The sequence below is a fragment of the Molossus molossus genome, unplaced genomic scaffold, assembly GCF_014108415.1.
Source record: "Molossus molossus isolate mMolMol1 unplaced genomic scaffold, mMolMol1.p scaffold_m16_p_4, whole genome shotgun sequence".
Lineage (NCBI taxonomy): Eukaryota > Metazoa > Chordata > Mammalia > Chiroptera > Molossidae > Molossus > Molossus molossus.
Window position 1 is genome coordinate 100,302,918 of NW_023425377.1, and position 18,366 is coordinate 100,321,283.

The 18,366-nt window shown below is 41.6% G+C and overlaps 1 protein-coding gene across 1 annotated transcript in view; it reads right to left on the minus strand.

The window, feature by feature from the left end:
• Nucleotides 1–5,757: 5,757 nt before the first annotated feature.
• Nucleotides 5,758–18,366, minus strand: part of MARCHF1 (membrane associated ring-CH-type finger 1) — a 150,380-nt gene continuing 137,771 nt past the window's right edge. Inside the window, exons 3-4 of the mRNA XM_036240327.1 lie at nt 12,459–12,606; nt 5,758–7,043 (exon numbers count right to left, since the gene is read on the minus strand). Of these exons, the coding sequence (XP_036096220.1) occupies nt 6,745–7,043; nt 12,459–12,606 (447 nt within the window). The 3' untranslated portion in view covers nt 5,758–6,744. The remainder of the gene's footprint in view (nt 7,044–12,458; nt 12,607–18,366) is intronic.

Here is an 18,366-nt window from a genome sequence, read left to right on the forward strand (position 1 = left end):
AAAAAAAAATGCAGTGACTATTCTTGCAGTGTAAAGAAAACATTAATGCTGTACGAGGTTAACTAGACATCAACTAAGTTCTGTAAAAATTTATTAAAAGTGTTATGCAGTTTTTACTTTTGAAAATTAAAAATAAAATTATTTTTTGTAATTCTGTTTCATTTGCAGTGATGTAACTGATGCTGACTTGCTTTTGTGTTAGTAATTTGTGTGAAAGTATGGGTTTGTGGTTACATAAGAAGGCCTCTAGCTCTTTAGTCATTGAAAATTTCCTTTTTTGGGGGGGTTATATTTAGTCTCAAAACGGCTATAGAAACTGAGTCATTAATTACAGTCATGGATTACAGGCTGTTATTTAAAAAGCCATACTGTTAGATGAGTAACTGAAAATGGCATATCGTCCTTCCCCTCAAACATTTGTTCCTCATTTTCCCTGTGCTGTTAAAGTAAAACATATAACAAGCCACAGTCCTTGGAACTAGAACGGATAAATACTTGATGAATGAATGCATTTACTTTACCCTCTAGGACCACACTTGTCATGTCACTCCTCGCTGGACCAAAGCAGCCTAAGACATAATTTGTCTTTAGAGTAATGCTTTTAAATGATACCCTTGATCATTGTCTGTGGAGCATATACTTTCTGTGGTATAACTTGTGCTCCCTCTAGACCCCTTGTAGGTCAGTAGTAGTCTGTCTTTACAATATAGCTTGTGCAGTCCATGGCCATGGACAGAGAGAGTAACTCACTTTGTTGGCACTTCTGTTTAAACTTAGGGACTGGCGAACTTGTTTTTTGTAAGAGCCAGATAGTAAATATTCTAGGTGTTTCAGGTCAAATGCACTTTCTGTTGCATAATCTGTGTGTGTGTTACCACTCTTTAAAAATGTAAAAACCATTTCCAAGAAAGAAAATCAAATCGGTGCATGTCAGGCCATCTCCACTTCTCAGCTTCTTGAGCCACCGTGCCTTGGGCTGTGCCGTGTGCAGTGGCTTCCTGAGCCTTCAGCACTGTTCGTACTCCACTTCATCCATTCTCCAGAGCTGCTCCTTTAAAAAATGTGCACTAACATGCTACTCCTTTGTTCCATGCGGTTACAATATTCCACCCTGTTTGTAATGGTACGTTTGTTTCTTCTATGTGGCAGAATTCTGTTTCTAGCCACTTTTAAAAAAAGATCGTACAGAGCACTTTTAGGTTTACACCAAAATCGGGAGAAAGGCCAAAGAGATCTCTCATATACCCCCTGCCCTCACATGTGTGCAGCTTCCCCCATTATCGACATCCCCCACAAGAGTGTACACTTGTTACACCTGATGAGCCTACAATGCCACCCATCAAATTTTGAATGAGATTCATGATCTGTACCACACCCCGAAGCCTGAGATGATTTGATTCCTGACCGCTTCTCCAGCCTTAGCTTGTTTCCACTAGCCCTTGGCTCACTAGTTCAGACACACAGCCGTCTGTCTCCTAAAATATCTAAGCTGTCTCCTATAATGGAGCAGCTCTGTGCTGGCACCCTGTGACCATGTGTATCGCTTAGTTCACTTGGCCCAGGTTTGGTCACAGCTGACCGAATGCTGTGTGATCTTGGAACACAAGGTGGGACGCTGTGAGAACTACCCTAGGCCACTTCACATTGTCTCCCTGTCTTCCAGGGAGGACCCGGGGCTCAGTTTGTAACTACCTCCTGGGTTCCGATGAAGTAGGAGTTTGCACCTGCCATCTCTTCAGCATGTCACTGCAGGCCGCAACATTGCTCAGCTGCACATGGAGTCAGCATCCCAGTAACAGGGTATCCCAGCCCTCACGTTCCGTTACCTGTCATCCGGGTCTTTTTTCTTTTTGTGTCTTTCCTTGGGGCCAGACTTGAATAGCTGGCACCGAGCTTTGTCTTTCTTTCGCTGTCTCTAAGTAATGAACTGTCTGGCCTAACAAGGCTGGGCTTTCTGTACTGGCTGAATCATGCTTGACATTTCCCATTGCGGACTCGGGCACTTGCTGTTTTCTCTGCCTGCGTGGTCATTCCCCGAGTTAAAGCATGTCTGCCCACACCCTCCTTGCGTGTGTTATCTCTATCACGGCTCTCTGTTTTAGGATCATTAGCTGAACACTCGGTAACAATGATTGGTGATGTAGGAGTGTTTGTTGTAATTTGGGAGATGGGGGAAGACTATAAATTCAGATATCTAATTTAGCCAGAGAATGAGCTCATACAAGGTGTAGTTCGATTCAAAGTTCTGTAGGCGCCCTGGGCCAGGTTGTCTGTTCACCCTGAGTTCTGGCCTAGAAGTTGGGGCTTTGGAGAGGAACATTTTCCTCACTGATCACCAAACCCCTCGGATTAGAAATAGCTTCCAAAGTTTTTCTCTTAGTATTTATCTATGAAATTATCTGAATCTATTCTTTTATTATCTCTGAGTAGAAAAAAGCTGTTATATTCTTCTGTATATCCAAGCCCTATTCATGAGAAAATCCTTTCTCCATATTACATTGGTATTCTTAAAGTTTTTTAAAACAGTCTGGAATTTTGTATAGATTATTTCTATTGGTTTTCTCTTGTTAATGCATATGTTTATTCGTTTCTACGATGTCATGGGTTAGTCAGTCTATGTTGGCCTTAAAATAATTATAAATATGTTCACAAAAAACAGACCATTGTAAAATCTGAATAAGAAGCTCGTTTGAATGTGGTAGATACAAATCAGCAGAAATCCTGGTAAGTTAATCAAAAACTATAGAAACCACAACAAAGATATGAGTCACTTGTTTAATATACAAAGTCTTTCTTTCACAGATAATTACTCTTTTCCTTAATTTGTCTCAGTACACATTATTCACAAAACAGTAAATTGTTAATGCAAGAGAATTAAGTAAAACAAAAAGTACAAATGCTCAATCTCAAAAATTGCACACAGTTAAAATAATTTTTTCTGGTTTGTTTTAATGTGATATCTAATCTCCAAGTGGGCTTTCTTCAGATGCGGAGGAAACTGCAGCCCAAAATAATAGGACATCCTTTCAATTGTATTGATATGTAAAATAGCACCTTTGGGCTGACTTAAGGAAAAAAAAAGGTTTTCATCTTTCTTAAACTGCAAGTCCTACACAGTCATTTTAATTATATAACAACTACAATAATGATAATAGTGAGTTTAAAGAACTTCACTTTGTTCCAAAATATTCATTGGCAAAGCAGGGAAAGGCAAACAATATCAGGTAGAGGGAATAATCTTCCTCACCTCACCCCCCATGACGATGATGATGTCGTTGCTCTCCTGAGCTAAATTTCCAACCAAAGAGTAGCTGTTCTAGGGACACCCAAGGACCTTTTGCAAAACAAGATAAATGTAACTATGAGGCTGTCTCTCTGGGACTGCAATCACATGGAGCAGCAGCTCAGAGTGAGATTTAATTCTGGGGCATTTTGGAAGCCGCCTTCAGAATATAGACCTATCTTCTTTCAAATCTCCATGGCAATCTCTCAGGTTGATGGGATCATTTTTTTTTTTATTCTGTTTGTGTTTGTTCTTAAGCTTCATGGCCATTTGGACTTCAGTTTTAAAAAGATACTTGAATCTCAATCCTTCCTATACAATAAAAGTGACAGTTCTTTAAAAAAAAATTAACAGCATACATGTTTGTGATATACGGCATTGATAATACCACAGATTCATGATTATAAAAAGCCCAAGTTTTTAACAGAATTCTAAGCTCATTCTGCAACTGCAGGCCTTTGTTCCAATCCCATTTTTTCTCATGTGAGCAGGGAAACATGTTTCCAAAAACATTGTTACTGTGGAGAGCAGTTTTTCTTTCTGAAGGGTGTGCCAGTCCACAAAACCCTTGTCATAAAGCCAAGTTCTTCCATTTGAAAGGGAAAATGTACCACTGCCACACAATATAAGAAGGAAATAATCAACATTAGGTTTTAAGTGAATGTAGTTATTTAAATTGAACCATAAACATCCATTGCAGAAATTTTTTTTAAAAAAGGATTTAAATTCAGGAGTTCAGGGTTTAAAAAGATCAGAAGAATAGCAGAATAAAATGTTGACTTTTAAACTGTTAGGGAGCTATATTATTTTTCTCCTTTCAAAAAAGGTCAAAGCCTATACAAGTTCATTTTGAGAATTTATGTATGGTTTTAAAATAATACCCTGGCATCTTTTATCATTCAGACAATAATGCTCATCTTTACTTTTCATTCTAGAAATATTTTCTTAGTGGTGAGGGTCCTCCTTACACACGGGGCCTAATTTTAGCCAATCATCTGCCACTGGAAATGAGCTAGGCACCCGTCTTGTTGAGGTTTACACAGCATTTAAACAGTATTTTTGGTGGTACTAATTCTTTTCCTTCCAGTGCAAACAAGAGAGAAATCATTTCTTTGTTTGCTGGTGACTAGATAACTTTCTCCACAAGGAATATTTGTAAATATTATGTTGCCATTGCTAAACCACAGGGAAAATGGATTCCTGAAAAGTTTAGCAAAATTAACAGTTAAATTGAATCAAGGTTAATCCCTTGGGTGAGGGGCCATTGAGTTTAGTCTGTTTAAGATTCATCTGTTTTATTACACTGCTTATGTCTTTATTTGTACAGAAATGTTGGTCCAATTTAGTTATCTCAACTTTGTTTTCCCTGTGCCTTTGTTCTACATCCCTATGATGTTTCAAGAAAGAAGACTTTTAAACCTTTTGTTTCCTGCCTGCCTGAAGACATTTTTCTCATGTAGATCCATGAGTACACACACATACACACACACCGCGGACATTGTTTCCCTTTAATTTTAGGAGTCGGAACTATTGGACTCAGTGCCAGTCGCTACTAATATTCCTAGCATCTTTCTCGTTAAAAAGGTTTTTCTTTCCCCTTTTTCCTGTGGTGATCCGTGAAGAGCAAGCACAAGGACGGTTACAAAGTGCATCAATGTGAGCCCCAGATCTGTGCAATGCAACACTCATGCTTTGGTTCCTATGGCCGTCAAGGTTGTCTTTTCACAATAATAAATATGACAGCTAACAGAAATAAACCACCTTTGGAAAACTTAAAACAGCTTTCTTCAACAAGCCTCTCTATCTACAACCATTAATCTAGCTCTCTGCAATGTCATTCACACTTCAGTTTTACACGAATATGCAAAGAACACAATAATCAACGGAACTGGCAAACCTAAGCAACTCTATGTATTAGTTATCACAGAATCTGTTGGATATTTTTGCTTCAGAAAATACTGTCAGCTTTTAAAAACAGAGCAAATGCTTAACTATTCATCTGCCAAGTTGACACCGCATATGGATTTCTTTTTTTTAAAAAAAAGCCTTACACATTTGACTTAAGAACAAAATATTTAATATTTATTTTCCCTGTTGTAAGTGCTTCATTATAGCAAACAAGTGACTTTCAGAATATTGCCACTGGCAGATTGATTTTCTTCTAAAACTTTTGTTTTTTCACCCTTTAGTGACTTCATTTAACTTTTCAACCAGGCGATTCAACTGTTGAAAAAATCAGAAACTCTGTCTCCAGTGTTAGGGCTGTGCTAGCCAATGAGGTGAATTCAAATTGAGATATGCTGTAAGGATAAAATACATACTGCATTTTGAAGACTTGGTTCATTAAAAAAAAAAAGTAAACTATCTCAATAACTTTTTAAAATCAATTTTAGAGAGAGAGATAGAGAAACATCAATTTGTTGTTCCACTTATTTTTGCATTCATTGGTTAACTCTTGTAACCAATGTGCCCTGACTAGGAACTGAACCTGCAACCTTGTTGTATTGGGACAATGCTCTAACTTACTGCACTACCCGGCTAGGGTCAATCATTTTTAATATTGATGATGTGTTGAAATAACTTGAATATATAGTGTTAAATAAAATACATTATCAAAATTAATTTTACCTATTTACCTATTTAAAATTTTCCAAGGGGGCTACTAGTAAATTTTAAATTTACATATGTGGCCTGCATTGTAGCTCACATTATACTTCTGATAGACAACACTATTTTGGAGGGTCCAGATAAAATATGGAACCTAGTAGTTGGTTTCACCTTCTGTGGGTATTTAACAAGAGCCAAATAAACCCCCAAAAAATCTATGAAAAATTTTGTTCATGATTTAAATATGATTCCAAGTATTAATGCCTTCAAATGCATACTGCATCTATTTTAAAAACATGCACCTGTTTTTGAAAACAACTGGACTGCACTACAGCCATCAAATTCTGTTATCTGTCAAAGTGTGAGTATCAAAGGTGCTTCTTCCGAGTGGGCTTCTGATGGGCCTCGGGGAAACTCGGACACTTTCAACGTAAATCCAGCTGCGTTTGTATTTCCAGGTGAGATAATTGACATTATGAGGCCTGAGAAGAAATACACGTCTCGATTCAAGTCTGTATTCTTCAACTCTCCCCTGTGAAGACTCGTGTGTCCATTTAGTCTGATGATGAGCGTTGCCTCAAAGTATTCCTGGCTCCTGTGGCTTTGAATCGTTTCAGAAATGACTCTTCAGCAAACTTTGCACATTCCCCTATCACGCTTCAGACTCTGCTTGGGGGGATCCTGGTCATTTGGTCTTTCCCTCCTCTCCTCTCTGAGCGAAGTAAGGGAGGATGAGTCAGTAGGAAAAAGGGGAGGAGATAAAGGAAGTGAATAATTCAGGATCATGTCTGTCATTTGTAGTGGCTGAGGACTGGAAAGATATCCTTCAGTGAACACACTCCCACCCGGTCCCGTCACACGGGTATAACCTCCGGAGGGCTGCCTTCCGCAGGCGGCAGAGCATTTGTACCCGTCTGTAACACTGGCATCACCACCGCATCCTTGATGTCCGGGCTGATGTTACACGAGAAGCTCTTCTCCTGTTTTTTGGCAGTGTCTGGGCAATTCTGCACGAAGATCACACGGTTGTAGGCCTTCAACCTGCGCCACAACTGGACGTAGGCTTTACACTGTACATACATGAAGACAAGACCTCCTGTGAAGCCGATGGCCACCACAACCAGTTTTGTCCAAAATGGCCATTCAAGGACACCTTTGAAACAAACAACAGAAGAGAGAATGTTATCACCACGATGTTATGAATGCGTTTGGTAATTTTTTTTATCTATGACTCCTTCAGAAGACCATGCCTGCCTGCTAAATTTCGTGGGTAAGGAATAGATTACTATATGAATGTAAAATTTTGTGGATAAGAATAATAACCTGCTTTCAAATGTTCTAAAGATGTTGTTAAAATTCGATATGAAGAAATTCTCTTACCTGCCACGGTAATGATTTCACATTTCTCCACCTGCTATCAAGTGTCTACTATGGTTATCAGATACTACATTAGGTTTTTGATACAAGTTTGATATTTATTCCTTGCAGTTAAATCTTTAAAGACAGAGAGTGGGCATACTGGGTGAAAGAATCAGAATTTAAAGTCCTTTTAACAAGGTAAAGTAACAAGTGGATGTACGAGATGTACATGCAAACCTGCCTCTCCACCCTCAATCCCTCTAACAAAAGCGAGAAAGAAAGAAGCTACTACACCTCACCAGAGAAAGGGAATTTCTGAAGACAGACATGCATATGATTTAGGACTGCTGTTATTTCAGTCAAAATTTAGTCAAGTTTTATATTTTGTTACTGAGAACCATCACTTTCTCCAACCCCTCCCCCCAAATATGGCCAAAATAATATCATCTAAACATGTTATCAATGAAAAAAATTATTTATGTGCTTATTCTACAGCAAAAGATAGCTGATACACCCCTTAGAAATGGAGGTAATATTAGTATTTACCTTATGGGGTTTTCAGTGTGAATTAAATGAATTAATAGTTCTTGACACATAGAAAGTGCTGTGAGAATGTAAAGTGTTGTTCTTGTTGCTGAGTGATTACACATCTGTGGCTTAATGGGTTGTAGATGAAGAGCAAAGCTTTTGTTCAATCCCCAGCCCTGGTCGGCACGTGCAGGAGGCAACCAATCAATGTATCTCTCTCACATTCATGTTTCTTTCTCTCTCCCCCTGCCTCCCAAGATTAACAACAACAACAACAACAACAAAAAGAGCAAAGCTTTCACAGGTGCCTATACTAAGACCTCTTTAACTTCGCTGGGCTTCAACCTTGGACTGTCCTCCCTGCATGCTAGGCAATGAAAACCAGGAATCCTTGGGAGGAGAAAGTCTACTTAGCTGCCAGCCAAGCCCCTAGCATTTTGTGGGCACTGCACCTCCTCACCCTGTGCCCCTGGGCATCCCTTGCAGTTCTAATTCTCCTCATGGGAAAAGCTCAGACATCTCACCAAAAGTGAACTGAAAGGTCCTGAAATGCTTACGTGGCAATTCTTTATCGCGTTCGTTAGGAAACAGTTATGCCACTCAGCCCACAAGGGTGTACCCACTGGCCCCTCTCAGATTCACTTACTTTCCACAATATTGTTTCTCTGAAAACACATTTTATGCTGTAGAACAGGGTCCCATTCCCCTCCACTGAAGGCACCAGTGCTGAGTCACCTGTACGTCTTCACTGTTTCTCTAGGTCCCACTGGGGAAACCACAAGCTCCCGGTGTGTGTGTGTGTGTGTGTGTGTGTGTGTGTTTGTAATATAGCTGTAGATGAGGCAAATTACCTGTTTCCTCATCTTTAAAACAGTGATCTCTATGGTCTCTTCCAGTGTTTAGATTCCAGTTCTCCAAGTTTTCTTTGTATCTTATGTAGCAGGTGACTGGAGGCACCTGGTGTGTCTGAAAACCTTTTCTATATCCCCAAATAGTAGAAGAGAACCTGCCTCATTCCACAGCAGTAGGAACAATGTATATTGAGGAACAGTAACTCATTGTTAAGTTGGGATCTTTTTTGCTGGGTGCTTAGGTTACACAGAGTTATAAAATGTGTTTATATAATGGTATGTATGAGTGGTAGGACTGGAAGGTGTTTTTGTCCTTTGCTTTTATCCTGGTTGCTTCTTTCCAGTTGGTATATATATTTTTTTAAAGGAAAAAGAAACAGTTCCACATATTTATAACCTTTTTCTTAACTTATCTTAATGGTAATATTTACTGTGAATACACAGGTATGATGTATGTGCAGTATTGTTTAAACACAGTGTTTCAATTCATCTGGGGGAAGGTCAGGTTCATGGTGTCTTGGAAAAATGAATCAGAAAAAGAACCTCTGGAGGGTATTCAGTCCAACTGAGTTTTACAAATGAGGACATTGAGCTTCAGGATGATTAATCATTTTGTTTACAATAACTAGCCAGTGATCAAGGCGGAGCGAGAACCCTGGCTTCTGACAACTAGCCCAAATCAGTGTTTATCACATCTGGATTGTTAACAATAATAGCACATGTAATTAACTTAGAAAGGAATCATTTAAACAACAATGCTGAAAAGGAAAATATTATATGGATTACAGGGAAGAGATTTTTAACACAGACGTTAGGAGCCATAGTTCTTATCTGCTGGACTCAGGCACAGGCAGCAGAAATGTTGGAGCCTCTTCTAAAGCTGCTCTCTGCATAATGAATCATGGCCCCTGCCCTGGGGTTGCCTGGAGGCTCACAGTGAGTCAGGCAGTGGGGAAAAAAAATTAATTGGTTATGGTGTATACATTTAAATAATTCTGGGGCAACATTAAAATCTGTACCTACAGTGATAGATAGTATAAAACTTGTTTATTTCTTGGTCTGTGCTTTTGCTTTGTTTTCAACACACAAATAGTATACTGGAACATTGTTCTAGAATATGTAAAGATAAGCACAAAGAGCAGTTATTCTCCCAAATGTGAGTTGGCAACGTGGGTAATTCAGGATGCTAAAGTTTCAAGTACCATGTTTGTTTGTTTTTTTTTAGCCATTACAGGTGATGGAGAGAGAGTGAGGTGAGAGATTTATCTGGAGCATCATGGAAATTTAATCTGAAAGAACAACCATTTAAAAACATGAAGGTTTTTTTTTTTGTTGTTGTTGTTGTTTTCCTTTAGGATTGTTATTACAGTTCAAAAGATTTTGCTGTTTTATATTGAATTCTGAATGAAGAAGGAAAATTTGTTCCTCCTCAAATATTTTGGAAGGTTTTCATGATGGGTTGAAAATATGTTGACTTTGAAATGATGCAAAAACTTGACAAGTAAATTCGGGGTCAGCACTCACAATCCCAATGCCAAAGGAAGATTAGAAAAATGACAACTTGTACAGATAGCCACACTATCTGTACTTTGGGAAGTCAGGTTTTAAATACAATTTAAACATAAGTACACAAGATACCATTTACAAAAAACATTGTGGCTTCCACTTGAAATCATTAGGAGTTGTCGCTGGCAAGTGGCTCTGTAGAAATAGCTGCGGGCACTGCTTCTTGATAAAGATCTTGCTTCTTAATTAAAAGCTCTGAACACCAAAGATAAAAGTTATCTAATTTTCACAGAAGTTGACCTTTGATTATCACTCAAGCTTTTCCATTGAGAAAACTAACTAAGGGATCTGAGTGACAGTCCACTGGGAGCCTGTCTTCTGAAATCCTCCACCCACCCAGAACTGAGAAAGGAAAAGACATTTTTGGAGAAAATATGTAAAAGAAAGATTAACGATGGGAAAGCTTGGGTATGAAGCATTCATGCTTTGCTTGTATGACACTGACTGAGCCACCAGGACCCACGCACAGCCCTTGGCACCAGGAACGTGCTGGGCAGCAAGACAGACACAGTTCCACCTGCTCTGAGCTCAGAGGCTGTTGGTGAGAGGAGACAGACAGTTAAATGAGCCATTACAATAATGTGTCCTGCTGGGACAGAGTTTCTCAGCATGGATGACTCACATAAGGAAAAATAAAATCTAAACCTCTGGAGATAAAACTCAGGCTTCGTAGTGGCATAGAAACTTCCCAGGTAATTAAACTTAATGCAATCAAGGTAGAGGAAGGGTCAGGGGAGGAGGGAAGCGCAGGGAGCTATGGGAACACCCGGTTCTCCACCTGTGACGGGATCAGAATCACTTGGCTTCTTAAACACAACTTGCTGGGCTCCGCCCTCCGAACTTCTGATTCATCGGTCTGGGGTGGGGAGAGGCCAAAATCTGCATTTCACTAACAAGTGCCCAGGAGATGCTGATGCTCTTGGTCCGGGGACCACATGTTGAGAACCATTGTGCTAGTAACAATGATTCTAGTTAGGGAAGCTGAACTAGGTTTCCCAGAGGGAGTGAAGTTCAAGGTGTGTTGCAAAGGCTGAGCGGGGTGGGGCGCGATGTGCGTGTGTGCGAGCATTTGAGCCTGTGGTGGTGGAGGAAATGTTTCACTAGAGAGCTGAGAATGTTCAGCATAATTGGCCACAACTAAGTCATGGAGGCGGACACAGTGCCATTCAAGACTTTGGGGTATATTTTAAGCATAATGCATCCCCTCCACACTTAAATTACATAAACCATCTCCCAATGCATGTGGCAAGTAGTCCTCACCGTCCCTTTTTCTTGTTCTGTCCCTTCTGGAACGCCAGGAGAGCACATGCCGGTGCGCACTGCTGCCACCATGAGGGCAGGTGTGAGAATGCAACATCTTTCCCTTTTGCTTTTATGGAACCAAAGAAATATATATTACAAAGCTTTCCCTTGTAAAATTATTTCCCTTTTTTCTCCTCACTTCCTCTCACCTTTTTAAAAATTTCATTTTCTCCTTTTTTTGAAGGAGGTGAGTAAACATTTTCATAACACTGCAAACATACAGTGTTATCTGAACAATTTCTCCTTCCAAATCCACCAGGGGTTAATTGTGTGTTCTCCCCTCCCCGGTGAGGAAGAGGGGGTGAGGGGACTATTTCTCAGTATTCTACCAGCTGTGATTGAGAATATATGCTAAAGCTGCTAGAGCCTAATGAGAAACAGAACTGGGTACCTTCAGAAGTGAAGATAATCTCTTAAACAACCTGTCCATTGTGAATGTTAGAATATGCCTCAATGGTTTTTAAACATCCTTCTTTGCAGACTTGACAATCAAACCTAGTATGTTTAAAATTTCAAACCATAGTACCAGTCCACTCTATCGCATTATATAGTATTAGTTAACAAGCTATAACATTTTCTACTAGAGTATCTCATCTTATTCATGTTCTAAAAGAAGCCATGACTAAGGTGAATTAAATAAAATGTTAAAACCTTTCATTTTTACAACTCTTTGCCCTTGAACGTCAGAAGAACATGACCTTATTCAGTCCCTGCAATGTGTGGAGTGGTGGGGGACGTACACGTATTCCCCCAACTAAGGTTTTACATGGACCTCGTTAATCTCAGTTCCCGACCCCATGTATCTAATGCTTTAAGCCACAGCATACTTGAAGAAGACTCAATTTCCCGTTTTTTGCTAGTGCATCATATATGAAGATCTAACGGGGAAATGGTTTTCCTTCCCAGCTCTGGGCATTGTCCTAGAATCCAAGAGAAAGAAAAGGAAAGGGACTCGCTCTCACCGTTATCATTGCCTTGCCTGATTTCCTCCGCTGTCCGGTCGATCAATACATACAGGGACCAAACTACGCAGGTGATGGCGATGACGTGGAAGGTGACCGAGCAGAATATTTTCCTCCTTTCGCTCGTGCTCATCTGTAGTTTCTCCCACTGCAATCACAAGCAAATCACAGGAAACTGAGTTTCTAACTAGGAGGTTTCGCCCCCCCCCCCCCTTTATACCCCATACATAGATCAGGATTGGAGAAAAAACATTAACTATTTGCCATGCCAGAGGACACGAATATTCAAATAAGTCCCCATGTGTAGGAAGACATCATAACCTGGAGAATTATAGGTAACTTGAGTGAATAATAAAATGAAAACGGTATTTTCCTCTTCTCCAAATGAGTTATATCAAGTCATTTCTGTTCCGCTAGCCCACCGTTTTCTGGCCCCTAACGTGAATAGGTTAGTTGTAGTATGGTACAATTTTTAGAAAACATGTCCTTTCAAGTTTCTGCATCTCACCTCTTTGTGGTACTAGGTTGCAGTAGTAATAAGTGATATCTTCTTGGAAGAATAGGTAACCCGATGTGGTGTTGCATGTTTGAATGTATAAATCTGGCAAAATATTGGAGTGGCTGGACGATGTCTGTGAGAGGAAGTCAACATGGGCTCACGCGTGTTCTTCTAGGAAACACTAATTCTATTCTCTGGGCACGAGAGAAACTCGGCAATTTCTTTCGAGCGGTCTCAATTGCTGCTGCCACTATGGACCCCTGTCCCTCAGGTGCCCCCAGCTCAGAGTTGAGGGCAGCCGCCTCTGTCTGGGGGAGGAGGAAGGCCAGTGTTAGAGTAATACATTAAAGTTTAGATGAAGGAAGGTGTCCATTATTCACTTTTTAAAAAAATATATATTTTTTAGTGATAAAGAGGAAGGGGGAGAGAGAGGGAGAAAACATTCATTGGTTGCTTCCTGCATGCCCCCTACTGGGGATGGAGCCCCTACCCAGGGCATGTGCTCTGACTGGGAATCAAACCAGCAACCTTGCTGTAAACAGGACCACACCCCACGAACTGAGCTGCACCAGCCAGGGCATGTCCGTTATTAACTTTGAAGAAATCGCTCTCAAATGAGATTGCAGTGTGTTGACAACTAGAGTATCTCTTCATTTCTGTACTAGGAACTGTTTATTTTTCTTTGCTTTATTCCTATAGGAAAATCAAATCACTGTACTCTTATTAGAGGTGTCTTAATGTGCTGCTACACGTTCAAGAATCTGTGATTCTTTGTATTCTTTGCTCACAATGCTCTTGTTAAAGCAAAGTCATTAGAACTTCTTTAGATCCCCACCCCAACCCACACATAAATCCCAGGTACAACTCAATTGAAAACAAGCAGGCATGCATTATGATCCATAAAGTCCTGGCTCTGAGACCGAGGTGAAGTCCTTTCATCTCTCTGGGCCCTCTTGCCTCATCATAAGATGCAAATTGTGGCAGAGGCTGTGACAGAGCACTGTGGGAAGAGGATGCCATTCTTTTCTTCTGTTATCAACAGACTAGTAATTCTACGAGGGTTGGCACTGTGCCCAGAGAAAAGTTGCTTTCCACCCATACTTGGCAGAGGTGGACATTGGCTGTTTTCCAACAATGAGATATGAGTGACTGTCTCTTGGGATATCGAGTTTTTGCCATCCTGACCCAGGTATTATCCCTTCTACCTTTCCTTCATTTTCTCTTCTTTGCTACCTGGAATTCATTATTAACAGTAAGAGTCCCAACAATCGTCTTGCAACTGTGAGGAAAAGTCTTGAGAACTGGAGAGACCTCAGCCCCATGAGCAAGGGCACCTCCAGATGCCACTTACAGGCGGGGAAAATCAAGCCCTGTCTGGTTAGATCATGTTTCTCGGGACTCCGTTCCTTGCTATCAAATGTAATTCCTGACCAATGACTCAGAGATACTTCCTAATTCCCCTTCCAGTCAGACCATTAAGATCTTATCATTTATCTACCAAGAGAGCACCATAGTTCAAGTCCACTCATGATGCCCCAGAAAGCTTCTTAAACATTTTATAGAAATAAATGTTTTATTTACAAATACTATTTGTTTCTCTCCCCTCAATGGCCAACCATCCCATAGTTTTCTTTATAAGGGTTTGTTAGAGGCAGTGAACAATTCATACTTCATCTTGTACTTTCTTTTGCTTTAACAAAGGGCCTTAGTTTAATAATCAAACTTTAACATAGTAGTCTAAGTAAATAATGGAGAGATCTGAGTAATGAGGCTAGGGGAAAACCACATGCTTCAATCTAGAATCTACTTTTAATGAACAGATATTGAATTGAGAAGATTTTAGTACATGTGTGTCTTGGCTTTTATCAAAACTTCACATATCTGTGAAAGCCAGATTTTTAAAACTTTGTTTTGTTATTGATTTATTATAATGTTAGCCTGATAACCTGTATAATTATAGAATAGGTTATCATTTGGTTATAGCACTTTGTATTTTATAACTATTTTTTTGAATTGCCTTAATGTTCAATATGACCAAATAAGCAGTGCAGGATGGTACACAAAAGCAGTTCTACATGTTCTGATTTTCTAAATGCCCCAAGTGGATGAGAAGACCTTCAGTAATAAAATCTGCATATCAAATAGACTCTCAATTGTAAAACTGGCTTTAGGGAAAAACAAAAACAAAAAAACTTAAAAATTGGTTCTTCTTAAATCTGAGCATTTTGATGCAGTCGCTGAAACACATTCTTCCAAAGCAATGAGCCTCAAATACAGAAGTATCAGTGGGGCTGACAAGGATGGACCCAATCAAGTAAGACTCCTAGTTCCAGACAGTAGAAATTCTTAAGTTGTCACTTCCTAATCTCAGGAGTATTTTGAAAAGAAATGAAGTGTGAAGGGATCATCCAACTTTCCTTCTTTCCTTCATAAATCCTTACTGGGACTATTCAGGAATTCACTGAACAGCACACACGGAAATGTGATACCACAGCGCCCTCTTCCGTATGATCACATTACTGCATACAATCGTCGGCACAGTCAACCCCAGAAATCAACGTAGTTAATGTTCATCCATATCCTTACATTTTGCAGGTTTATAGACAAAATGTGAACAAGTTTTACAAGGCTTCACAACGAGGACTGGATAGAGAAGGCAAGGTCAGGAGTCTTATTTTAACAAAGCTGCACGAAAGGGCCTTAGTTTAATATTTGGGATGCTGACACTCAATAACTGTTCACAATAGATTTTGCCATCGGAAAGAGATAACGTGCAGATGAGCATTTGTGCTCCCCTGCCCAGATTTATAAAATAATGTGCGCTTATGCCACATGACCACGTGTGCAATATTTCCCCTGGTGACCCCGCAGAGGAGAGCCCCACAGGGCGCTGGGCAGCACTGACCGCCCCCAGCATCACCTGGCAGTTGTTAGTGATGCAGATTCTCACGCTCCACTTTGAAAGGGTGCTCTGTAGGTTCTGCCCTGTAAGGCATGGAGCGTGGCTCTCCACCAAGGCGGCAACCTCGTGTTCGCCTTGCCACCCTCAGGGCGCCAGGGCCACCGCCTTTCCCATTTAGGATATTTCTGAGTCAAATTTGGGCCCTCAAGTGTCTCTGCTTTAAGTGGTCTCAATGACGCTGGTGGAAAGGCTAACACTGAGCACCTCAGCACACCACCCAGCTTTGACAACCCTCCACACAGCCAGCCCCCCACTCGCCCCGTCAGTCATCAAGTTCTCTTTCACGCCTTCACAATGGGGCATAAAACTAAGGTGGGCAAAGCCAGCTTCACAAAATCTTACCTCCTCCTACACAGGTCTTGGACCTAGCTTTAGGCTTTGTAGTCGCTGGGTCTTTGGTACCTGCTTTATTGTTCTTGATCTTTGGTCCCTTGCAGAAACTCCTCAATAGTAGAAAGGATTTAACAGAACTTTGTTATTTACTTAGGACGATGCTACCGGCAGTACAGGATAGCCGCAGAGATGTAAATGACAGCACAGGGAATATAGTCAATACTGTCGTATTAACTATGTATGGGGCCGGTGGGTACTTGAGATTTCAGGGGGATCACGCTGTACAGTACATGATTGTCTGACCACTATGCTGTACATCTGAAACGAATACAGGATAATACTGAATGTGAACTGTTACTGAAAAAAAGAAATAATGCTATCATATTTTTCTGAAAAAATTTCCACATTGGAGTACAACTTGATGTAAACACTGTCTCCGTGAAAATTTCCATTTGCTCTAGCTAAATCAAATGGTGCAGGTTTTCTCATTTTTACTTAAATTCATATTCTGTCCTGAAATATAAATTCGAAAGAATACTGCCTAATGAGAATGCTGTTTAAATCTTTGTACCAATGAAGAATAAAGACGGTTTATTTCTCCAATATAAAAACACACGAGCTTGGGGAGAAGATGGCAGTGGGCAGGACCGGAGGGAGGGTGAGTGTGTGAGAGAGTGAGCGAGTGTGAGAGAGTGTGAGTGGACGTGAAGGTGGACGACCAAACCCGAGCAGGGCAGAGCCGCGGAGCAGAAGGTCCCTGTGCTGTGGACGGAGCAGCCGGCTACCGCGGTGAGTGGCCCTTCAGGGGCTTCTCCCTGCACCGTGAGGAGGTCCCAGCATTTTGGAAGATCCTGGGTCTCCCTGGGAGGAGGCAGTGGGAGCGACCAGAGCCCAGCAACCTGAGCCACCAGCGTACCTGGCACCATCGGACCAGTGGACACTCTGTGTCAATACAAACTGGTGCACAGTAGTGGAGCTGCCAAGGTGCTGGTCACGGAAGCCACAGACAGTCCAGAGTCCAGCACCACCCCCATAGTAGGAGCCCGATCAGAGTCACGATATACCCCGAGCAACAGAGGCTGGGGAGCAGACATCCATCCCCAGGCAACAGAAGCACAGACCAGCAGCTGAGACCCATCCCCAAAAACTACAGCAAAAGCTGAGCAGGACTTGAGCCCACAGGTCAGCAGCACTCCCCACCACAGTGGCAGGACCTGGGGCTCCACAGAGGCCTGTGTGGTCCAGTAGCTCACAAGAGCAGTGGGAAGCCGGAGCCCTAGAGAGACTGGTGCTATCCAACTGCCCCTCAGCGAGACCTGCAGGGTGCAGGGGCACCAGAGAGGCCTGTGCGACCAAGCAGGGACTGTGCAATCCAGTTACCCCTGGGACCTGCGGGGTGCTGAAGCTCCAGAGGACTGTGTGACCCAGGAGAGACTATGTGATATAGTTACCCTCAGGACCTGCGGGGTGCTGAAGCACCAGAGAGGACTCTGCGACCCGGCAGTCATAACATAGGCATAAAGCTGGGTCCCCAAAGGGACTGTGTGATCCAGTTACCCACTGGACCTGCAGGGTGCTGGAGCCACCAGGAAGGCCTGTGTGACCCAGCTGTGCACATCATAGGCATAGAGGATGTGAAAAACGAAGGCAGAGTGAATAGAAGCTACGCAGACAATCTCCCAGGACCAAACGAAAATTACAACTAAAATAAAGACAAATCTTTGGAAAAAGCAGCAGGACAGGACCATATAACCAGGGACACTGGTAGGATCTGTGGAGGTGCAAGAGGGTGGCGGGCTGGGAGGCCAAAGACAGCAGCAGTCTTAGCTGTGAGCAGCGCCCTTGGGAAATAAAGACCAAGCCCACTCCACAGCGCAGAGAGCCGGGACAGAGCACTAAAATACCCACAGCCACTCACCTGGGGGCTAAGGCAGAGGGAGGGCAGACTGGGCTGGAACTCTGTGGGGACTCCCAGGATTTGGAGGGCACTCAGAGTTTTTGCTGAGTTATGGCCACAAAGGACAGTGGCCAGTGTGCTCCTTCCCAGAGCTGTGGGAAAAGCAGCAGCCCCACCCACCTCCAAGATTTAGCCTTTCCTAGGTGAGGCAAATAAA